This window comes from Rhamphochromis longiceps, linkage group LG15 (genome assembly GCF_057381845.1).
Source record: "Rhamphochromis longiceps isolate RC_006_pf linkage group LG15, R_longiceps_female_GT1.1, whole genome shotgun sequence".
NCBI classification, from domain to species: Eukaryota; Metazoa; Chordata; class Actinopteri; order Cichliformes; family Cichlidae; genus Rhamphochromis; species Rhamphochromis longiceps.
Window position 1 is genome coordinate 13,523,615 of NC_140571.1, and position 25,567 is coordinate 13,549,181.

General features: G+C 44.3%; 1 protein-coding gene across 1 annotated transcript; it reads right to left on the bottom strand.

Annotated features, from left to right (window-relative positions):
- Positions 1–17,750: 17,750 nt before the first annotated feature.
- On the bottom strand, positions 17,751–23,169 carry mycn (MYCN proto-oncogene, bHLH transcription factor). The gene is made up of 3 exons (XM_085381984.1): positions 23,015–23,169; positions 21,956–22,592; positions 17,751–19,748 (listed from the first exon to the last, which is right to left on the bottom strand). Exons 2-3 carry the CDS (start codon positions 22,569–22,571, stop codon positions 18,949–18,951), a joined length of 1,416 nt encoding a protein of 471 aa, XP_085238110.1. The 5' UTR covers positions 22,572–22,592; positions 23,015–23,169; the 3' UTR covers positions 17,751–18,948.
- Positions 23,170–25,567: the final 2,398 nt, after the last annotated feature.

Consider the following 25,567-nt stretch of genomic DNA (forward strand, 5'->3'; position numbering starts at 1 on the left):
ATGGGCAGGGACAAAGGTCAGGGAATAGATACACAGAGGAATCCCTGTGGTAATGCTGAGGGAAGCAGAGCCAAAGGGGGCTGAGCCTAATGACTTAAAGACTGTGTTCAATAATTCAGCCTCTTTATTTGTTTCAATTATAAGATTACTTGGCACAGTCGGGCCAAAAACAGCAGGGTCATCTGGCTCATTTGGCAGCACACTTCTCCGGCCAATCAAATAAGCACAAGTGCACAGCCCAGGTAGAATACAGTGTAAGGTGGGTGGTGTGACATTATGGTAATTACCTGAAACAGTTCCATTTAAACTGCTGTTCAGCATCTTTGTGTTAAAGACCTTTAAAGGACCTTTAAAGTTTTTAACCTTGTTTATTTGTCAGTATGATGTAAATGATGAGGGTGAGCATGTCCACCTTGGAAGTGTAGTAACAGTTTAAAAAATTCTGGTTCAGACAGCTAGCATTTTAAACCAAACATCCCTGGGAATCAATCCTGTCAGCTTGCGCTGTGATGCTAACATCTCAAACTGGCAATAATGTTTATAATCATCTATACTTTTCTGATGTTGTTGGGATTGATATGTTAATTTCCATTTAGATACATGATCTTCTTATTGTTCTTCAGAATCTGAGTATTTTAACTGTGTTTGAGTAAAGGTAGCTGCAGGCTACAGCCTTGTTGAGTTAGCCATTTTGATTAGCAGAATGGATTCGTTTCAGTTCACATCTACACATAAGCGCAAACTCCACGAAAGCAGTGGAAGTTATACAGTGTTTCGAAATACGGCACTACTTTTAAAGAGTGACACCCTTTGATCAAGTGCTTGCCTAACATATAGTGTAAATATGCAAATTGTGCTAACCTGCAGCAACTTCAAAGATCGACTTCCATTTAGATAAAGCACACACAAGCTCAAGGGGAAAGTAAAAAAAAGGCACTTTCATCCCCATCGAATGGAGGACATTTTTTTCCTATCCTTATACAGCTCCCAGGTGCCCTGTGTGCCCTCCCTTCCCTTTCTTTGGCCCAAATCAAAGGCTGATACTCTAAACGCGATGAATGACATTGATCTTAATCTGTGAGGAGTAAGGGTAATTTCGATGGGTGTGTGTGTGCGAGTGGAACAGAGAGAAGGTCAGGGGGTCTGTGGAGAGGGGGAAGATGATCTCTGTGCTCCAGCAGGGCACAAAGCGAGGGCGCAAGCTACAGGAGCACCCTCCCGTACAATGCACCCTGAGGATCGTTAAGTGATTGTGTTACAGAGAACAGGTGAACTGCGTCTCTCTGCCTCGTCTTTTATATTTTCCTCTCTATTATGATTTACAGGGCTATTCTTCTCCCCCTGCTGCCCCACCATAACTTGTGCTGTTCTTTTGAAGGCAGGCCTGATCACTGCTATTGTACCTGGCCGGCTTTGAAGTGCCTAAGTCTTAAATGATGATGAGACAAGGAGAATGCTTTTCTCTAACAGCCAGGGTAAAAGAGGCTCTTGTTTCTGACAGGTGTCCTTTATAGAAGGGAGTGTGCTGGACTGGTGTTTTGTTGGGGATCGGGTTCCACCCTTCTCCATCACCTGCTAATTGAATAGCATTAGCTTGCCATCTGTGGAGATTTACTGGAAATGACCTCATTGTTGTGTTTAGATTACAGATTAGTCAATAATGAGGAAAGATGTGCATTGTAAATAAAATCCACTGTTGTGGAATAATAAAACAAAATAATTTCCGGCTTGCTGGTGACAAATTCTGTTATTGTCATTTCAAAATAATCATCCATCTGAGCTTTTGTAAACGGTTTTTACTGACCCAAACAAATGTCTTACTTGATATGATAACTCATCAAAATGTTGCTTTTCCCCAGGATTTGATTGAAGATTCACAGTTTAGCTTATTTACAAATTGTCTTACAGTCAGTTTTGAACTCAGGTGTGAGACTCAAGCCATAATTCATACCATGTATAGGTAGTTATTTTAAAATACATTGATGTGGAAAAGGTCTGTTCTCTAGGCATGTTACATTTTTTGTTGTTCAGAATGGAGAAAGCCTTTGAGACTGTAGAAGGTTTATGATTATTGATGATCCATGTCTTATATATAATCCATAGTTCGGTCTTACTATCCCATCTAGTTCCCTTCAAGATTTATACACTCCCATGTTGCATGCTGGGGTTTGTTTTACAAACTGTTATTAAGTACACTGATAACTACTTGTTAGCCACCCTTCAGTCTCCTTTCCTCAACGAGCTAATCTGCCAGTAAGTTATATTTTCTGTAAGGACCTCAGAGTATCTCCCAATATCCTATCAGATATCATCAGATTTGTATTGAGGTTTCTCACGTGGCGTCATGCGCACATTGCTCATGAGTCGTCTGACATACTGGACTTGATACAAAAACTGTTTGCTAGGGAAAAATGTGCATTCCTCAATTCGTTGTCACTGGCTCCTGGAAGTTGCTTTTACTTTGTTTGTAGATAAGTCTGTCACTTCCATCCATAGCAGTCAGTTGAGAGATACACATTTTTTCCTAGCAACAGGTGGTTGCCATGGGGTCGCTGGCCAATCCGTAGGCCTGTGTGACTTTAGCAATAATTTTTCCAGTCGGTAAAACTGAATTTTGGCTGTAGGCCTGTGTGACTGGAACCTTATTCCCTTGATCCTACATTGTCACTATGATAGTGCCAAAATGGCACATTTTTGGTCTGTGGTCATGTGCCCACAAAATCTCAACACTAATCTACAAAACCTGATTATTATATTTTATCCATATCAAATTTAATGTATCATCATGTTGTCTAGCAACCACCTATCTCCGAATCTGGCCATATCTAGCATTTATGCACCTGTAACACCTTTTAAAAGTGCAATATTATTTAAGTTTCACGACAGAAGTTCTAAGTTCATTGTGTCAGGTATAATCATTCACTTGACACTGCCCTCGCTGTGAACATTTATTACCTAATTTATGCTACTTGGCTGACAGTATGTGGTTTTACAGATCCTTTAAATACAAAGAGATAAAAGCTCAAGTGACATTGTTGATATAAATGAACTGCCAGAGAACAAGCGCATAATCCCAAAAGATGCCAAGGACTTTTTCATGGTGCAAAGAGGTGATTATCGCATATTTAATCTTAAAACTTGTGGTATGTAGGAAATGATTCCTTGTGAATCAGCTGATTTGAATAAGATCAGAATCAGAATCAGAATCAGAATCAGAATGGGGTTTATTGCCAAATGTTGAGCAGGTTTACAACATTAGGAAATTGCTGCGGTGCTTCAGTGCAAACATAGTGTCATAAATAGCACTTAAATAGACATGGAAAAAAATAAAAGTAGGGATAAGAATTAAAAGTGCTACGTGGGAAGATATGTGCATGAGATATACATGAGATATATACATGAGAATAAGAATTAAGAGTGCTACGTTGAAAGATATATACATGAGTGCAGGTGGTGATCAGTGCCAAACATGGAATGATGCAGTGAACACAGCGTAGGGTCATGTGTTAGTGGTGGGAACAGTCATATGGTTATTGTTCATGTGTCCAACAGCAGAGGGGAAGAAACTGTTCTTATGGCGAGAGGTTCTGGTGCGAATGGATCGGAGCCTCCTGCCTGAGGGGAGCAGGTCAAACAGACTGTGTCCAGGGTGAGAAGGGTCAGCTGAGATCCGAGCTGCACGCCGCAGTGTCCTGGAGGTGTACAGGTCCTGCAAAGATGGGAGTCTGCAGCCAATCACCTTCTCAGCAGAGCGCACAACACGCTGCAGTCTCTGTTTGTCCCTGATAGTGGCTCCAGCGTACCACACGGTGATGGAGGAGGTGAGGATGGACTCGATGATTGCAGTGTAGAACTGCATCATCGTCCGTGTTGGCAGGTTGAATTTCTTCAGCTGCCTCAGGAAGTACATCCTCTGCTGGGCTTTCTTGATGACGGAGGTGATGGTGGGCTCCCACTTCAGGTCCTGGGTGATGGTGGTACCCAGGAAGCAGAATGAGTCCACAGAGGTGATGGGGGTGTCAGTCAGGATGATGGGGGGGAGTGGGGCTGTGTGCTTCCTGAAGTCCACAATAATCTCCACTGTCTTCTGGGCATTCAGCACCAGGTTGTTGTGGCTGCACCAGGACACCAGACGTTCAACCTCCCTCCTGTAGGCAGACTCGTCCCCGTCCGAGATGAGTCCAATAACGGTGGTGTCATCTGCAAACTTGATTAGCTTGACAGACTGGTGGGTGGAGGTGCAGCAGTTGGTGTACAGGGAGAAGAGCAGAGGAGAAAGAACACAGCCCTGAGGGGAGCCGGTGCTGATGGTCCGGGAGTCCGAGACATTCTTTCCCAGCCTCACATGCTGCTTCCTGTCCGTCAGGAAGTCAGTGATCCACCGGCAGATGGGATCAGGCACATTCATCTGGGAAAGCTTGCCTCGGAGATGGTCTGGAAGGATGGTGTTGAAGGCAGAGCTGAAGTCCACAAACAGGATCCTGGCGTAGGTTCCTGGGGAGTCCAGATGCTGCAGGATGAAGTGTAGGGCCATGTTGATGGCGTCGTCTACAGACCTGTTGGCTCTACATGCAAACTGCAGGGGGTCCAGGAGGGGGGCCGTGAGGGTCCTGAGATGGGAGAGAACTAGGCGCTCAAAAGACTTCATGACCACAGATGTCAGAGCCACGGGTCTGTAGTCATTTAGTCCAGTGATCCTAGGTTTCTTGGGGACAGGGATTATGGTGGAGGACTTGAAGCAGGCAGGCACATGACATGCCTGCAGTGAGGAGTTGAAAATGCCAGAAAACACTGGGGCCAGCTCGTTTGCACAGTGTCTGAGGGTGGCAGGAGACACACCGTCTGGGCCGGGAGCTTTTCGAGCATTCAGACTCTTAAACTGCTTCCTCACATCTGCTTCATGAATATGAAGAGTTGTGGTGGGAGGAGGTGGTGTGAAATCCTCTTTTGTGTGGGGTGAGGAGGGGGGTGTTGTAGGTGAACGGTTTGAAGGTGGTGATGGCTCTATGTAGGGGGGAGAGGTGGGGGAATTAGTGTCCAAAGTGTCTCTATTGTTGGGGCCGTTGGAGGTGTGAAGGCTGCCTGATGGCTCGTCAAAACGGCAGTAGAAGTCGTTAAGGGTGTTGGCTAAGAGCAAGTCATCAGTGGAGTGGGGGGTTTTAGGCTTGTAGTTTGTGATATTCCTAAAACCTTTCCACACAGAGGCCGAGTCATTCTCTGAGATCTGCTGCTGCATCTTCTCAGAGTGCTGATGTTTAGCAATGTCCACTTCTTTAGTGAACCTGTACTTGGCCTCTCTGTAGCAGTCCCTGTCTCCGCTTCTGAACGCCTTTCTCTTTTCCAGCCACAGCTTTTTGAGTTTAGGAGTAAACCAGGGTTTGTCATTGTTATAACTCACCCTGGTGCGTGATGGCACAATGCTGTCCTCACAGAAGTGGATATAGGAGGTGACAGTGTCCGTAAACTCGTCCAAGCTGTTAGAAGCAGCCTTCATTGTGTCCCAGTCTGTGGTCTCCAAACACGTGCAAAGCTCCTCCACAGCCTCGTTGCTCCACAGTTTTTTAGTCCTCACGACAGGTTTGGAGAGCTTCAGCCTCTGTCTGTACGCGGGGATTAGGTGGATCATGACGTGGTCAGAAAGTCCGAGTGAAGCGCGGGGCACCGCGCGATAGGCCCCGCTGATCGTGCTGTAACAGTGGTCCAATGTCCTCTCCTCTCTGGTCGGGCATTTAATATACTGCTTATATTTTGGAAGCTCATGGCTCAGATTGGCTTTGTTAAAGTCCCCAAGAGCAATGATGAGAGAGTCCGGGAATGTCCGCTCCGTGTGGAGAATCTGCTCCGCGAGTGCGCACTGAGCTGCCTGCGCATCTGCGTCTGGCGGGATGTAAACAGCGGCCAGGATGAATGAAGCAAACTCCCGCAGAGAATAAAACGGTTTGCAGTGGATAAAAAGATATTCCAGAGAGGAAGAGCAGTGCTGAGCAATCACTGTCACATCTGTGCACCAGCCACTATTGATGTAGAAGCAGAGACCTCCACCTTTGGACTTACCGGAGAGAGCGGCCTGCCGGTCCGCGCGCAGCAGATGGAAGCCCTCCAGCTTGAGCGCGCAGTCTGGGATGTTCTCACTGAGCCACGACTCCGTAAAACATAAGACACAGGAGGAGGCAAAGTCTCTGTTCATGCTTCTCATCAGGGCCAGTTCGTCAATCTTATTCCCGAGTGAGCGTACATTAGAAAGGAAGATCCCAGGAAGAGCAGTTCGCAGTCCGCGTCTCCTCAAACGCACGAGTGCGCCGGCTCGCTTCCCTCTCTTTCGGCGTCTCGCTTTCCTGGTCAGAGTCAGCAGTAAATCTGCCGCAGATGCGACAAATATTGGAAATAAATCCACAGGCGTTGTAGTCCTGTAGTTAAGGAGCTCTTCTCTGGTGTACGAGTATCCAGAGGAGTGCCCAGACACAGAAGAAATGCACAAAAACAAAACAAAAGTAACGCACTGAAGCACCAGGGCGACCATCCGCGGCGCCATCTTGGTTAGATGTTCAAGGACAGATTTTTTTAATAGCTTCTTTTAACTCATGAACACCAAAGGTAGTGTATGAAATCAGAAATATCAACCAGAATGGAACCCTGACAGACTTAATTCATGTGCAAACAAATTACATCAGCTGTTATCTCTTCATTAACTCCAGTCTAAACACTGCATCCTTGTTTGGTGTGTGTGTGTGTGTGTGTGTGTGTGTGTGTGTGTGTGTGTGTGTGTGTGTGTGTGTGTGTGTGTGTGTGTGTGTGTGTACTGATGTGTGGGTGACACTGCAATAGTTGGAGTATGCATAGCGGTTTGTGCACAGTAGTGCATGAAGGCACTCATATCTGTGTCTGTGCGTGTTTGTGTAACACAGTTTTGCATCAATGATTCCAAATCCAGCCTCGAGTGCACATTCAGATAGAGGCAAAACGCAGGCCGCTGCTGGGCACGGCCATCTGGGCCCAGCCCCGGGCGGGTATTCTCTGGAGTGGGGGGTGTTTGAGCTGTTGTGGGGGGTGGAGGTTTCACGATAGTATTACAGGATGGTTAGTGTGTGATTAGGAGGTAGAGTAGAATAAATATACCCCTCCTCCATTCCATCCTTCCGCCTCAAGCTTGCGGTATGATGGAGAGGGGGAGACTGAGCACACAGCTGTCCTCAGCCATTATCAGTGATGGATGAAGCCAGAGCAGAGCATCAATGGCATGCTGCACACTCACTCGAATGTGTCAGTGTATTGGGCTGTGTATCTTATTTAACTTTGTGTGCACAAGAGAGATAGAGGAAGAATGGAAAGAGAAAAAGGAATTTGGATAACGTACTGGAAATATCTTGATGATGTAATTAATCACTCATTTGTTGTAGATGGCAGAATAAGTGAAACAAATGAGGAAATATAAGCCTGATACACCTTTTACAGCAAATCGTGTATTTTGAGTTGCTGAGGTGTTATCTCTGACCATGATATCCCATTTTCTTCAGCAGCAGGTGGTTGTAGCAATGGTTCCAGCACAAAAACTGGAATTTCCAGTGCTTTTATTCAGTTTTTCCCCACAGAGTTTTACAGTGGCAGACACATAATTGCAATATTAACCAATTACATTTGAGACAATGGAAAGCTGTGGTGTCCAAAAAGGAGGAAACTATTGTACATTTAAAATAGTTGCAGACAATTAGGAGGAAGAGGTCAATTGTACAAATGCATATTCTTATTAAACGATGTGATCTTTTCAGCAACCAAGCTTGAAAACTGTTTTGCCCATTCAGGATTGATGAAATCAAATCAAAACATCTGAAAATAAAAGGATTAATAAATGCACCAACATAGATAAAAAGGACAGACTAGAATTAGGTCTCATCTAGCTTGCGTGCAATTGACCAACCAGCTTTGCAAGACAAGTGGAAATGGTTTTATATAACACTTTTCTAGTCTTGCTGACGACTGAAAGAGCTCTACCGCGCATCCATGGCCAGTTGAGAATCATCTCACTCAATCTGATAACACTAATAAAGGAGCACTTTAAAGTGCCATTTTTGGCCGTAGCTTTGTCCTTATATGCGCTTGTATTTATCAATGAACAGCTGTTTACCTGCCAGAAAACCTGAGAAAAACCCCTGACCTGAGTATTTTTCTGAGTTCAAATCAATATCAAACAAGGACAGATTGGAGGACATTGGACATTGAAATGTGTGTGGAGGAGTTGTAAAATAAGACATTTGTTTGATGTATAATCCCAGATGGATGTTAAATGTTACCAATAGTGCAAACGTCCAGCAATAACCAGTGCACTGGTGGATTGTATCTGAAGTGTCTCTTTGAGGGAGGGGGCATTAAATCAAATCCAATAATGTTCCCTGCTCCTGGTCCACCAATTAAAGTAATCAATGCCATGCCTGAGTTACCACAGCATCATAGTCTCAGGCTGTTCTGTAGACCTTCATTCCCATCAGCCCGGCTCGTGAATACTACTGCCTTACTCTTACGACCGTTAAAGCTCTCTCTGAATCTGATTCTTCTGTAATTAACCCCTGTGTGTAATCCTGAGAGCTTGCTGATATCCAAAATGCTAACTCGATCCCCAACCAAGGTTTCCCTGATTAGATTAGCGTGCGCTGACTCATATTCGAACAATGCTGTCGTCTGACTCAACAGCTGTCAAACACAAGAGATGGGCATAAGCCGCCAATTAAATATGCTAATGTATTTCATCCTCTTAGATAGGCGAATTATGTGTGTGAATAGGCTGGATTCAGGCTATTTGTCCTAATTTTCTTCAGTAATTAAAAGCTTTATTTCACCACTGTCAGGTTGTCAGTGCATACCTTTCAAGAACGGTAACAACTGCAGGAAGAAAGGGTGTAGCTGTGGAGTGAATTTGTTTTAACCAATTTAATAAGACGCGGTGATTTGCATCTGAGTTGAGTCTGCGTGCAGAAGCAGGCTGGTATTATTAAAATTGAGACTGGTGGTTCTATCTGAAGCTCACTGATCCATCGAAAAGAAGTGACAGCAAAGGCAGACAAGCCTGTAATGGACTGGTCATGGACCAAAGGCCCACCAGAGAATATCTTCTTACAAAGACACAAAAGGGCTTGTAGAGAATGCATACAGAAGGAAAAATAGCTAAACTATCAAATTTTCACATGGTTCTTAATGGTCAGAGTGAATCACATAACATGATGTCTTACAAAAAGAGACAGACCCATCTTTTATTTCCTTCAAAATTGACCGTGACGCTTCAGTAGCAGTTGCTTTGTTTTACACACATCTATGATCTATTGTCTGAAATCCTTTTCACAGGTCCAGATTTGCCACCTACTGACCCCCTCATCTTTTTCTCTCCCCATGTTGTGCAGATGAACACTGGTCCAACTGATAATGATGGGGGATATTGAAAGACGAGTAACCCTGCCGTTTCCCTCTCTATGATTCATTAACCCGATTTCCACTGAGCTCTGTCCCACATGTGTCAGCGCCTGCTGAGGATTCTGCTGACCCGCGCGGCCCCCGTCCTCTGCCCTGTCGCACACCAGCTCGCCATCAAACCGACAGATAACTGTCGAGAAGCAAGCAAGGTCGGCCCTGAAGTGTTGATAGCCTCCATGCATATCCTATAGCCACTTTCAGGTCCCAGATGTAGGATAGCAAATCTATATTGCTTTATGTTAATTCAGGCAATTATTTTAAAGTGAGCAAAGAAGGCATCGATGCTGTTTGTAAGAAGAATACATGAAAACATCAGGTATCTAAGCTTGTAGCACAATACAAAAGGTCACGTGTGGCTTCCAAAGAACAGATTGCAGCAATCACATGTCATTGCAATTCACTATTAATATCTAAAATAGGCATTTTGGACTTGAGTTGTTTTCATAGTAGTAGTAGCACTATAGTTTCTCTTATGTATTCCATTTCATGCTGCAGAGATGATTAATTAGACTTTGCAAAAGTACTCGCATGCTTGCTAAAGTAGAGAAAATAAATCACAAACTCTTCATGCCTTACATGTGTGAAACAGAGGGAAAAGAAAGAATAAATGAAGTTCAAAGTGGTAGACTGCACTCTTTTAGATTCAGTAGTATCAAAAGCAACTGCTACACTCTCGTGCTGTTTTACACAAGCTTTAATCCAACTACCCTTGTTTGAACTTAGTTTTCTTTTTAGAGCAACAACAAATCCAAGTTTAATGTCTGTATTGTTTCCTTGTTGGCGGTGTGGGGGCAGGCTCTTGCTGAAAAGGCAAAACACTCCTAAACCACTCGCACTACATCCCCGTACATCCTGTTCTCACCCCCAGTCCAGACCTTGTGCACAATCAGTCAACAGCACTTGTTTCCAAAACAATTCTGGTTTATCCAGATGTTCCCTTTGCAGTCTTCAGTGACTTTTTAATTAGGTAAGGTGTCTTCCCCTGACTCTTTTATATATTAAGTGTGTCCACAGGGCATCAGCACACTACAACCATACAGAGGTTTGATCTTTCTTTTTTTACCCAATGTACTTCTCATTTTTATGACAAGTACATGTATGTTATTCACAATGTCTTGATTTCAAACGTTGATTTGATTGGCTAGTAGCATCACTTATCAACTCTTCAGTGCAAGCAGTTCAGTTTGGCAATGTTATTCAACATGAATCTTAAAGATTTAAAAATATTTGTCTAATATGTTCACATAGAGTCTAAATATGGACTATATTTTTTGGTTTGTCCACTAATTGGAGTTTCTGATAAAGCACTTCACGTTTAGCGCCCATTTTTGCTGTACTGATCGTGCGCTTTTGACACAGTTTTGAAGTAGCTGGCAAACCTTGCCCCAGTCAAACACATACTCATTGATTGGCACCAAAGCCCGCAAGGGAGTCTGGGAGGCTTGATCAATACGTCTCTCACTGAGTTCTACCTTAGTACCAGAGAGTTTCCCAGCCAGCCATCTATTAAGCATGTGTTGGTGCATGCAGAGGATGGTTTAGTTTACTCTAATTTGTTTTACAGGCAGAGGGTGTTTATTGGACCAGAAAAACATTTGTTATCTTTTTCCTCTGGAGGAACAGTCATGAATCAATCTCACTTCAAATGTACAAACACAGAAGCGCCCCGGTGATTACCCCAAATAAACACACGTACAATGGGATAAGTGTACACACACGTATGCACAGAACAACATGGGGATTGCGCAAATGCACACAGCATTCCTTTGGAAAGATATACATGGAGAAAAACATTCTTTGAAAGCCTCGTAATTAGTTTAACACATAGGACATCATGTGTTTTTGTTTCCGCTGTATATATTCACAGTAGTTGTATTAGGTGGCTTATTTATACTAAACACAGCACACTTTATGTTTCATCTTGTGCCCCACCCATATGTAAAAGGATTTGTATAACAATGATGAAATGCCGGTGCTGGTGACTCTTATAAATCAAGCAGTAAAACAACGGTTACACACAGCAGGCTAGTAGTAACATGGAGCTCAAAGGTCAGTAGTTAATTCCTTTACAATTACTCGTTGCAACACAGTTATACTGAAGACAAAACAACAAAAACAACTTGTGTTTAAGTGTTCTGCAAACAAGTGTCTGTGACAAATTAAAGAAGGTCTTTACTTGTCCAGAGATTGTGTGTATAGATTGTGGTATAGATTCAAGAAACATTCCTCAGAGATTTTGGTCCATCCATGATGCAAATCTCCCACCACATCCCAAAAGTACTCTACTGGGTTGAAGTCTCACAACTGTGAAGGTAATTTGAATACAAAGAACTTGTTGAAATTGACATGTTTAAGACCATTTGAATGTCACTGCAAAAACTAAGAATCATCAGACCATTTTTCCAATTTTCTGTTGTCAAACTTTGGTGAACCTATGTGGACTGTAGCCTCAGTTTCCTTTCCTAAGCTGACAGGAGTAGCACCCAGCTTGGTCTTCTGCTGCTCCAGCCCATGAGACTCAAAATTCGTCATTGTCCATAGTCAGAGATACTCTTCGGGATAACCTGGTTGTTGGTTTTCCCAATATGTTCTGCCGACCAGAAATTACAGGAATACGAGTGGGTGGATCTCTGATTAGTTTTTAAACCCCGTTTACTATTGCCAGTGTCACTCAGTATAAATCAGACCACTCATTCTCTTCACGCCACCGGGTCAAAAGACAGGTTTTTAATTCTCGGCTACCCCTGGATAAGAAAACACAATCTCCACATCGACTGGTCAGGACACAAGGTTACAAGCTGGAGTCTATTCTGCCTCACTTTTCTTCAGCTCTGTTCTCAGGAACATCAGAAGCATCTCCTGCTGTACCTTCACCACCAGATCTCACCTCAGTCCCCAAGGAATATCATGACCTCCAGGAGGTCTTCAGTAAGGATAAGGGGTTGTCCCTTCCTCCCTATAGAGCGGAGGAAAGATGCAGTTTGCATGTTCTCCCCATGTTTGTGTAGGTCCAGGTACTACAGCTTCCTCCCACAGTCCAAAGACATGCAGTTAGTGGGGATAGGTTAACTGGAAACTAAACCTCCCATAGGTGTGAATGTGAGTGCGGATGGTTGTCTGTGTCTATGTGTTAGCCCTGCGACAGACTGGCGACCCTGAAAAAGAATAAGCAGCAGAGAATGGATGGATGAATGCTAAGAAAGATAAGACACTCCGTCCGTGTATTGACAATAAAGGTTTGAATAGGATCACAATTAAAACCAAATACCCTCTGCAGAAAAACTGTCCCTGCAAGAATTTAAGCCTGAAGTGAAAGGCCCACTCCCACATCCCAAAAACACCTTCGGTGGTTCCCTCAGTTTCACTAACTTCTGCCGTCTCTTCATTCAGAATTACAGCCAGATAGCCACATCAATCACTCATTTCACTTCCACCCAGATGCCATTTATCTGGTCTCTTGATACTGAAGCAGGCTTCATTAAATTAAACTTGTTCAGTTCCACACTCCTTTTGATTCACCCCATACCACAAAACCATTCATAGTGGAAGTAGACGCTTGGCTTGTGCCTTCTTCTTGCCTCCCTCCAGCCAAGAGAAATTATGATGTGGGTGACGAAGAACTGTTGGAATCCAGGCTCCAGGATGTCAAGCCCAATGCCTTGTCCCGCCAGTTCGTCACCAACACTGACCCACCTGAGACTGCCGCATTCCTTCCTGCCACCTGCAAGGTGCCTTTCGACTCCTAGGACGTCGAAGATGCCATCCGCGAGGCCCTTTAGGATGAGCCTGACCTATGTACCAGTCCACCTGATCGCTGCTACGTCCCGACTACAGCACGTTCAGCAGTCATCCATTGGGCTCACACCTCTAAATTCGCCACCCTGGAGTAGGTAGGACAATTTCATTAATCAAAAGTCACTTTTGGTGGGAAAGTGTGGAAAGAAGTGTCAAAGGCTATGTAGCTGCTGCACCATCTGTGCACTCAATGACCATCAGGTTTGCTACAACAAGTAACAACCCCATAGCTTTAGATTTTGTTACCAGGCTGCCTGTTTCCTCCGCAAAGTCCGTAATTCTTTCTTTTATTGATAGGTTTTCCAAGTCAGCCCATTTTATTGCCCTAGACAAACTCCTAATTGATCATGTATTCAGGCACCACGGCATCCCTACGGCAATTGTCCTCAATCCACTTCACAGGTCTGGAAGACCTTCTGTACTGCTCTTTGAGCCAAAGTCAGCCTCAGCTTTGGATATCACCCACAATCTAATGGACAGACCAAGAGGCTCAGCCAGGTGTTGGAATCAGCCCTCCACTATGTCACCACACAAAACCCGGTAATTTGGTCTCTGAATCTTCCTTGGTTAGAGTATGCACAAATTGACTTAACTCATCTAGAGCCTTTTGAAGCCTCTCTGGGTTATCAGTCATCCCTGTTTCATGAGAATGATGTTGATCTTACATTTGCACTCCGACTTAGGAAATGGTACTAAAGGCTGTCGCTACACAGATGAGAACTAAGAGCACCCACTTCAAAGTACACTCCAGGCCAAAAAATGACTCGCTGCTAGGGACGTTCCCCTCAGGCCATTCACCCACAAGCTCACCCCAAGCTACACTGGACCCTATGAAGCTGAGACTGTCACCAGTCCTACGGCAGTTTAACTTCAACTCCCTGCATCTATGTGCATACATCCCACGTTCCATGTTTCCCAAGTCAATCCCGTGGACTCTAGTCCCCTGCCCCCGCCACATACTCTTGTCTTGTATTTGCTTCTCTGTGTTAATAATAAAGCTTGTGAAAACCTTAACACTGTTCCATTTGTGTCTGCACTTGGGTCCACTCCCACATAATGGCCTCCGAGCCCTCTTGACACTAGTAGCTTAATATTCTTTTAAACTTTTAGAAGTTCAGCAGCTGACAGCAAGTTCAGGCTGGTTTGTGGCATTCTTGTGGCTTTAACTGTTAGATGTCATAGAAGCTGAGGCAGTTGGCACAGCTGGCTAATTGTCTGTGGCTCATAACAATGACTTGAAAGAAATATGTAACTTATGTAAGAGGAAGGCACTTAAATGATCAATACCCCCTAAACAGCTACATTCAAGATCAATATAGTGTAAGGATTTGCCAGGGGAATGGATTAATGGAGGAAGTGTATAAATGTCAGCGTAGACACATCACTGAATATATGTGCATTGGATGAGTGTTGAAACAAAATTTACTGGCCCAGAGCTGTTTGCGTAATTACTGATGTGGTAAGGCTTTTCCTCTTTGTTTTCTTTCTATTGTTGCCACTCTCTCTCTTCCCATCTTGTCTTAATCATTACCTTTTCTTACTTTTTATCGCTCTTTCTTTTTCAGTCTTTCTTAACTGCCCTCCTTCACTTTTGCTTTCTTGTTGTAGGTGCTGTGTTGTGCAGCCAAAGCCGTTTCTTCCTCAGAACGCACTCTTGAAAGGCTATTCATGTATTCTTCAATGACACCCTATTACATTTGTGTGAGAGGCTGTGTGTGTGTGTGTGTGTGTGTGTGTGCGTGTGTGTGAGTGAGAGAGAGAGAGAGAGAGAGGGAGAGAGGGAGATGCAGAAAGAAAAATAAAGAGAGAGAAAGGTATTCCAGGGGGGCCATGCTACAGTGCCATCTGTATGCAAATCTCCTCAGACTTTGGTAAACTTTGATCAAACACTCAGGCCTTCTTTTCTCTTGCTGTACTCCCTCCCTCTTTTCCTCCCTCCCTCTCTTGCTTAGCTGTCCACTATGTGTTCTGCAATTACTGTAGCTCCACAGCTCTTTGTCACGGCTGCATATTACTCAGCTAGGGCAATGAGTTCCCTGGAGGAACTGCCTCCACCACGCGCACACCTCCATGTTTTCTGCCCCAATACCCCCCGATACCCTCCTTGTTTCAGGCTGTACCTACAATAAGCCCAACACACACCATTTCTGAGCACCTGCGACCGTGCTGGACTCCATAACAGATGGTGACACCCCTTCACCCCCATCCCCTGCCCCTTACACGCATGCACGACACACACAGATAAAGGGGCTCTCGCCATACGGAGCTTATTGTGGCACATGTGTGATGGGCATGCCATTGCGCAGAGCTTGGCCACATTTCATGCACACACACACACTTGTGCATGGATACATACGCTATTGTATTCCTACATTTAGGAAGGTTAATATGTTGAATACAGATCTGGTGTCCAACAGCACAATGGAAACGTTGTGGCTAGTCTTAATGGCGGGGGTAATGAAGATCTCAAAGTAGATGACACAAACCCGCAACATGCCACACCATCTCCTGTGTAGCTTTAATGCACATCCATCAGTGGGGTCTAAGCCCATTAGAGTTGCATCGTGTGTGTGTGTGTGTGTGTGTGCCTGTGTGTGTGTGTGTCTGAGCAGTTCAGGCCAGGCAGTCAGCGGGCAGAGAGATAATGGATATTAATCAGGCAAAAGCCATGGCCATATGTCTGTTTAACGCAGAAGATGGCTACTCCCTTCTAAAACAATTAGCCTCATTTTAGAGAGCAGATAGCTTAGCAGGGAGCGTGAATGGCTGTCTGTTGCTCTGTGTTAGCCCTGTCATGGACTGGTGACATGTCAAGGGTGTACCCTTAGTCTCGCCCAAAGTCAGCTGTAATATCCACCCCACTAATGTCAGGTTGGCTAAGTTGTTAAGGGAAAAGGTTGTTAAATTGCAACTGGAACATGTGAGATTCAAGAAGAAGCATGTAAAACAATGCATGAGCATATCTGAGCCAGTCAGGTTTATCTGTATTGGCAGGGGGTTTGGTGCTGAACACTATGAGGTGAAATTAAAGTTAATCTTACCATCTGAACCAAACAACTTCTCTCTGCTGTGATATGTTGTTTTTCTTTTTACCCCCATTTATTTTTCTGCGTTATTGTCTATGAGCTTGTTTTTATCCTATAACCAGACAGGATAAGTCATTAGGCAGATGGTAAGGGGAAGTCCCATGAGAGGACACACACATGCACGCACACACAGGGTCTCCTATCCTGTACGCACACATGTACAGTTAGTATGCACAAAGACACCAGACCCCTGTTATGTAATCCACCAGTGCCACTCCCCCACTGAGAAGCTCAGTGTTGTACTGTCTCAACTCCCAAACAAAGTCATCTGTCTTCATATACCCCTGTCTCTCACATAGGCCTCATACCTTAGGACCATCTTGGTTCTGCAAGTAGCTAAATGACAATTGTGCTTCTGAAAAATTAAACGCCGGAGTGTTCGTTCTAGAAAGGAAGTAATATATCACTTTTGGTGAAAGAGAAACAATCATTGATCATGTTGTCCTATCTATTTTTTTAAAGGGATTACTGCAATTCATCAGCAGTGTGTATTTTATGTTGTATTAGTGCACTTCTCTCTTTCTTATACCCTCTGTGAGCACACTGCTGTGCTAAATGGCTATACAGACCGTGGCAACAGATTTCTCTTTCAGCCATCTCCAGAGAGCGCCTGAACAGGCTCGTGAAAGGCGCATATTTGGGCTAAGGCCCAACACAGGATGCACAGAGGGAAGGAGGAGAGAGAAAAAGGGGAAGAGCAGGTGGGGAGGGGCAAAGCCATGTGGCCTATGTTGGTAAACAGTATCCAGCCTTGTCCTGGCATCGTGGCAGGCAGCGCACAACACCGGAGATATCAGGCGCCGGGGCCACACACAGACCACAACAAAAGGTAGACACACATTTGCATTCATACACACACACACTCGGGCAGAAATACACAGACTACTAACAGACAAATAAAAGCCTCACTCTCGTGTCTGCCACTCAGCAGCTGCTCCAGTTTCCATAGCAACAGCCTGAACAATGTAGTAGGAAGAGCTGCGCTGGTGAGAGAGGAAAATAGAGAGGTGTGTGTGTCTGTGTGTGTGTGTGTGAACTGAAGTGAGTGAGTGTGTAGGTGTGTGTGTGGGTGGGTGTGAGAGGCTATGCAGGGGGAGGTAGCTGCAGGGTGCGGAGACAGAGAGCATTCAGAAGACACTCGCTTTCTTTGTCAGGATGAGTCTTTGAGAGCAGCACAACAAATACAGAAATGTGGAGGCAAACAGGGAAGTAAACAGATTGAGGCAGATATGAAAGGGTGACGAGGTTAAAAAAAAAAAAATCCACAAAGGCAAAGATGAAGATTTTATGATATCTATTTATTTTTCAAAATGAGGTATTTCAAAGTGCTATGAGTTGCAGCACTAAATGTACATTTTAAATTGAAAAAAAAAAAAAAACAAACACAAAAAAACAAACATCTTATATCTGTTTACCCAGTTCTATGCACCCGATAGCAAATATAAACAAAAAAAAAGGAAGAAAGAAAAAAAAGGCCAGGTACATGAGGATAGAACACATTTTCTGTACAAAAGAATTATTTGAGATAGAAGAAAAAATGACGAGATAAAGTGATATCTACCAGGAACTCATTTTCATACGAAAATATAAGTATCAAATTTAGTATGTATCAGGTTCACACTAAAAGCATAAAAGGTGTGTTGAATTAGTAATATAATACAATACAAAGAAAGGGAAGAGAAAGAAAACAATATATTGTTATATTACAAAGTTTCATGACTCTCAAAATTGAGGCCTTACAGTACTTTTAAAGGTATATAAACTTCCAGTCTAAATGTTGGCAGCTTTCTGACATGTATATATATATAAAAAAAGAACAAGGACAAACTGTATTACAAAACAAGGCAGATCTGAGTGTATTTTGTCTGTACACTATTGTTATATACAAAAGTGTCGGCTAGCAAGGTGCGCAGTTATACATCCACTGACTTGGTTTGAGCACCAGTGTGAGAAGAGTGAGGGAAAGAGGACCTGTAGTGGCATTGTTTATGTGACACCTCAGTCATCAGTCTTTTCAGTTTTGCAGTGGTGAAGGCAAAGTAAGTGTGCACTTCTTCTTGTACATGAACTCTCCAAGCAAAGTGCCCTCCAACACCCGTCCCTGTGGGAATAACTAGATTCCAGGCTGGTGTCACAGTGAGTACAAAAAAAGTACAAATAGAAATTATATTTTTTCAAAAACAGAAGAAGGGAAGACCAAAAAAAGTGTCCTCTCTCCTTCCTCATGCTTTTTTGTTTTTTTTTGTGTGTGTGTGTGTGTGTGTGTGTGTGTGTGTGTGTGCGCGTTTTTAATCTTTCTTTAATGTGACTGGATTGAAAAAAAGTAAACCCTAAACATTCTTAACGTCAACAAATGTGCAAAAAAAGTGGCGGCAGTGAAAGTCCGAGCATCCCCCCGCCCCCGGCACCCCGCCCCTCCAAGGTGTGTGTTGACATCTGAACATAAACATCCTCTGAGATGTTGTGTTGGTGTGTGCACGTGTGCAACAAATATGAAGGCCTCTGTGTGCATCTTCTTGTGTATCAGACTTGAGTTGATGCAGAGGGGTGGGGGTGGGGGGGGTCGTCCAGGGTATATTGTGAGTGTTTGTGTTGTAGCACTTGTCTGTTAGCGAGTCCTTGCGTGCTCCAGCCTGCGCATCAGCTGTTGCCTCCGGACCTGGAGCCTTTCTTTCTCTTGCTGGAGCCTCATCTCTTCCGTCTCTAGCGAGTTCACATATTCAGTGGCCTTCTTAAGGATGAGCACCTTCGCCGCCTTCTCATTGTGCGCCAGCTCCGGCACGTGGTCGCGCAGCGTCAGGAAGCTGGATCGCAGGTCGTTGCGGCGCTGGCGCTCCAGGATGTTGTGGTTGCGTCGGCGCTCGCTGTCCTCTGAGTCGGAGCTGCCTCTCGGGCTGCTGTCCCCGCTGGAGCTGCGCTTGCTGCGCACCCCTGATGTGCTGGTGACTGAACTGCAGGATGAGGAGGAAGATGAGGAGGATGAAGAGATGGTTCTGGAAGGAAGGCGCAGGGCATCAGACATCTTTTGCTTCTTTGGAGGCGGGGTTGGGTCATCGTCTGAAGCATAGGGTGAGGGGGCTGCGTAGTTATGTTGCTGCTGGTGGACTGAACTTCTCTTCAAGATGAGCTCCTGAGGAGCCCGGCTGACGAATCGACTCACCACACCGGAACCGGACCCTGAGACAATTCCTTTTGCATCTTGACTTTTGGGGTGTACAGAGATGGTGACAGTGCCTGACGCCATGGGTGATGCCTTGGTGATTGTAGAGCGCCTCTTCTCTACTGTGACTACATCAATCTCCTCCTCATCTTCTTCTTCTTCTTCCTCCTCCTCTTCTTCTTCTTCGTCTTCCTCTTCTTCGTCTTCCTCTTCTTCGTCTTCCTCTTCTTCATCTTCATCTTCCTCTTCTGAGAAAAGAAAACAACGTGAGTGATTAATTGCTCTGACACAGCACTATTCCATCTGTGTGTGCCAGCAAGTGGCAGGTATACATGTGAGCGAGATCAAGGTGTAGGAGAAAGAATGTTGCTCAATACTGTTTGCACAAGCAGAAACCTCTTGATGCTTAGTGTCAGTCATTTGGTAACTAATCTATTCTGCAGGAATTGACACGTTCAGTGTCAGCGCTGAGCAGACAGGCTGGATTTCTGCATTTCATTCTCCCTCCCTTATTCAAAACTTTCTTAATCTTCTCTGGAGATGAGACAGCTTTAGTCTGGTGCTTTCAGTCTATCGGCACACCTCCACTCACACTGAAAGTGTGCCAGTAGAATCAGATGCATTAAGAACTTAGGTTTAACTCTGACCTCTAAAGTTAAAAACCTCATTTCCACCTGAGCTCTTGATCTTAATACATGTGCTAATGTTGAGATGAGCAGGTGACCCTTATCATCCACGGGTGCTTTTGGAGGTGACAAGAAGTGACCAACCAGAAGCAGAGCGTGAGACCCCATTAAAATGCCTTTGTTATAATGGCTCCCATTATCAGCTCAGGAGCATCTGAGGAGTGTGGCATTTTACAGCTTATGGTAACCCACTTCAGACACTACTGCACCAGAATGTCTGAACACATGCTGCACACACACACACACACACACACACACACACACACACACACACACACACACACACACACACACACACACAGATGTTATTCCTGTCATCACAACAAAGCTGGCCACAGCTGGCTGGATGAGGGGGTGTCCCTGATTTTGCCACATGTGTGGCTGAGATTTAGCTCTTGTTGTTTGAAATTCAGAATGGAACAACTCTTTAATTGAGGTGGAATGGAATATAAAGAGAAGAAAGTCAATTCATGTCTGAGCAGATATTAGTTTCAGTTTGTAAACAGGAAAATGAAGAGGAGCAGTGCCTGACCCTGCTTTTCCTGCGAACTGCTTCTGTTTTTTGTTTGTTTGTTTTTTTAAATGGGGGTCCTCACAGTTTATCTTTTAGGGTCAGTTTCCCCTTAATGTAAAAGTGCAGAAGGCGTGCTGCACAACGAAGAATGGGTCGCTTCAAACGCCAGAAGCGCATCGGGGCGGCAGTGTGCGCTGGACGGTGGGGCGGCAGGCGATCGGATCACCACCCTTTAAGCTCCAGACCTGGAGGGGCGCCAGGGAGACAGCTGTCGAGATGGAGCGCTTGTTCAAAGCTGTCACCCCCCTCCCACACACACACGCACACACACGCCTAAAAGAAGCTCTCCTCCGTCCTCTTTTATTCGCTGTAGAGGAGGTGTTTGGCAAGGTTGGCTGAGTCTATCCTCTGTGCCAAGCTGGGGGGCTTTGTACTACAGTTCCACAACGAAAACACGCTGATAAGGGCTGGTGTTTGTTTAGGGAACTTATAAAAGACCGGTGATGGAAGTCTTAGTTTTTAAGTACACATAACATTCATTACCCAATCTAAACACATCTAACATTATGATCCTGACACAAATCCCGTATTTCCGTTTTAGACATTATTTCTTGTTTTCTCTTTCTGAGTATTAATTTTAGATATCCCCTCATGTCGGGCGGCAGTTGGCTCAGACTGTCTGTCTCAGACTGTGGAGTAAGTGTCAGTTTGTCACCCACTGTGCGCAAATTGTCCCTCAATTCATGCGTAATGAAAGCGTTCACGGTACCGTGAACCTGACACTTTATCAGCTCATCGCATTATTAAACACCTTTTCATCTCCTCCCACAACCTGGTCTGACTGTGTGTGTGTGTGTGATGTCTTTTTGTTTTGCTCAGATGCCAGCTGAGTTCAGTAAGTCACAGAATTCCCCATTTTACCGCCATCTGCCGGATGGAGACCTTGTTGATTACATAAACCTCGTTCACTGTGTCACTACTCCACTGCGCGATCGTGTGTGTGTGTGTGTGTGTGTGTGTGTGTGTGTGTGTGTGTGTGTGTGTGTGTGTGTGTGTGTGTGTGTGTGTGTTATGTCTAACGAGGTAATCCGATTCTAGACCAGTCATATGAACAATCTGCACTCACTCCGATTTGTTAGGGTAGGGGCTTACAACAAAAACAACAGCAACGACAACAACCAACACAATACTACTACTGATAATAATAATAATAATAATAATAATAATAATAATAATAACGTCTTCAAATCCTTACCAGAGTCACTAGGCGCGCTCCCGTGCACCGTGGATGTTTTAATGGTCCCAGATGAGTCCCTGGTGCTGTTTTTCTTGTTGATCGGGAAAGGGAACACTACTGTGGGGTCCACACACTCTGACATCGAGTTGCGGCTCACCACCTCCTGCGCCTTGACGCACACACTCCTGCTGCCTGCTGTCGCCGTGGAAATAGCTTTGCCGAGTTTCTCCGTAACCACCCGTTCCAGCTTTTCCCTGGCAGAAAAGCCACTCCACATACAGTCCTGGATGATGATGCTGTTGGGATTAGAATCCAAAGCGGAGCCGAACAGATCGTCGGATGCTCCCCATATATCGTCCCCAGGCAGGAGCAGCAGCTCGGATGCCCAGTCCAGTGGGTCCCCTAACCCGAAGCCAAGGGGGTCTGCTTCCAGCGAGGCAGTTGCCGGCTCTCCCGGTAGCGCGGCGCGGCTTGGAGAGAGGGGCGGAGTGGGCAGCAACTCGAATTTCTTCCAGATGTCCTCCCCCGGTGGCGCAGAGTCGGGACCGCAGAAGTAGAAGTCCTCATCCGGATAGAAACACGGTTGTAAGGAGTCAAACTCCAAATCGGAGTTTTTACTTATGATCGCCGGCATTCTATCCCACAATCGAAAAACCTGTGAAGAGACAAAAGATGATTTAGTCCTCAGTGAAAGAGCGTCTCGTCACATTCCTTCTCTCCTCTATCACACCTGAAAACGGCACTGTAGAAAGAGCATGAGCCAAAGCCCACACACAGACCCAGTCTGCTTGACTGAATTCCGCACTAACTCTTTTGTGGGGTTTAAAAACCACAAAAATCTCAGAGGAGAATGTGCGTAAATGTGACCATGACGCACAGGCGGTGCAAAATGACTTTTGACGTACGATTCGCTAAAGACCCCCCAAGAAAAAAGATTAAGAAACAAAAAGCATGCTTACCAAAAAAATCAATCAATCAAATGACAACAATGAAATCGAGCAGACACTATGTTTTGCCTAAAATGGGAGAGAATAATAACACTCGTACGTTAAGCTGCTGAAGTGTTAAGACACTCACCTTGTCCTGGCTTGGGATGATGTACGAAATAAAAATTTCTCGTATCTCGCAGTCAGTAATACAGAGACCAGAATGTGAGCAGTCATCTACTTTGGGAGCAAACACAGTCCTCTGACACACTTTCTGGATGGCCACAGAGTGTTATACACTCAGTAAAGCGCTAGGAAGCTCCTCCCTCTCAAAGCGGGGGTCGGGCTTTCGTTTTGATGGACGCGGGAGACAGGAGCTTTCTTTCAAGGTGAATGGAGAAAACAGCCTAAACATCGTGAGCAGGAACGAAAGCCGGGGGGGATGAAAAAGGTTAAAGGATGCAAAAGAAAAGTGTAAATGAGAGAGTATTCTCATCATGCATTATTGATACACTCAGACAAACTGTCTTATCTGTTCAATGGGGTGTCATAGGAAACTGAAGCAGAAGCAAAACAAAGTGCAAGCTGGTGTTAGTGAGCTTTACCCCAAGTGTTTTATCTCTGTTTAAAATTAATTAATTGATTATTAATTGAGTTTTTGAGTTGAGAAAACAAAATAAAACAAAAGAAGAAACATTCTGGGATGGAAGTAACAAAAACCAACATAATACATTAATCTTTTATAAAACTCATTTTAGAACAGGGTAAGACTCAGCTTTATAAATGCAATCCATGTGTTTATGTATTTGTTTAAGTTGTTACGAACACGAGTCAGTAATTCAAAATTATGTTAAGAGATGTTTTCCTGCACAGCAAACCCTCCTGGCCGTGTAGCTGTCCTGTAGAGCTCTAAATGCCATCTTCTCTTTTGTCTGTGGACCACCAGCATCTCAGGATGAAAGACAAAGTAGGGCTCACTGCGCCCTCACACGGACACACCCCAAAACAACAGTGGAAACGCGCTCTAACACGACCGAGCGAGCAAGACAAAGACATAAAAACACCAGATCGGGTTTTTTTTCTCTCCGCCAAAATTAAAGACAGAATGCAAGTCGGGAAAAATACCAAACTTCTCCTGGGTTTGAAGGAGGAGCATTTTCAGGGACAACCGGCTGTGCAAGAGAGATTTCAGCTGTCTCCGGGATAAGACAAAATTCAAGAAGAGCTTGTTACGTAACCCCAAGCAGTGGTTGTAGTTGGAGTCATTCCCATTCCCTTTTTAATGACAGCTTTAGGAAGAATGGCGCATCTGTAATTATGCGCACAGGCACAGGCGTACACACACAGTCCTGATACTGACTTGCAGAGAAAACGTTTACAAAGCAGATTCCGGTTCAACGCCAGCTGTGGGCAGGAAGAATGACGGCTTCCAGTTATTTTCAGACAAACAATGGAAGATGATAAAAACAGCATTTAATATTTTGAGATTCTATCCTTTTTTCCTCTTATGAACAATTGATATTAATCATAAACGTGACTGCAATGATATATTTCTTAATGAATTAAAAAAAAAATGATGTTTTAAATTTAGAGCTACCAGACATTTCATAACAGAAAAAGTCCATTTTAGTTTATCAACAAACTTTTTTTTTTTTTTTGTGAGGGGTTGAGGTTGAGTTCAAAGGACTAAAGCCAGCGAAAAGTGAGAATCTGCAGCTGTTTGGTGTACGGAGTAGTAGGGAGTTTCCTGGGACTTTTTATGCAGCTCCCAGGAACATGGAGAGATGGGGGTTTGGAGTAAGAAACGCCATGAAATCATGGTTCTTGCCAGTTAGATCCTTTTTATTTCTCTCAAACTACTGTTGAGCTTGACCCTTCGGCAGCTTCCTCTGCTGTGAAACAGGGCAGCGAGTGGGAGTGAGAACAGAAGGGAAAGGGGTTTTTTTGTATTTATTTATTTATTTATTGTCCACTGTGGATCAGTTGAGCACAGGAAGCTGTTTACTGCTCCTATGGACCAAAAACAAACAAACTGTCAAAGAAAAGTAATGCTGGTTTCATGGTGTTATGAAGTGTCTTGGCATAGAGTTAAAACACTTGCTGAACCAGATGAGATGAAGAGATGCACACACACATTTCTTTGCATTGAAATTGCCCAGATGTTCTTAAAATGTTATCACCTGTTATTTGAAGTATAACAGAAGAAAGCTATTCTCATTCCCAGCCTAAATAAGATAAAGAGGCAACTCCAGCTCTTTCCCTGAAGTTGTCAACTATAAATTAATGTGTTGCTTAATATGTAGCTCACTAGAATCCATAATTACATAGACAAAAAGACAGATTTGCCAGAGGTGGAAAAATGCTGGAGGAATAATGCTTTCCTTGTTTTTATGACAATTTGCATGCCCAGTGCCCCCTCCCAGCATTCACCACTGGACCGGGACATGGATGGTTAAGCAATTAGGCCAGTTTTGATAAAAGATTCATAAGTCACCCCAGTGGATAGCGCAAATACAAGCATGTTGTGAGTAAATTCTACTGCTTTGACAGGCTGTGTACGGTCAGAGAGCACTCATACGATATTAATATTTGAATTGTGCGCATCAGAATGTGTGTGTGTGATGGCTGTGTACGTGTGTGTTGATTCTTACTGATGTCACATATCATTCAGAGCAAACATTCAGTGATGTAGTGGACTTGAAGA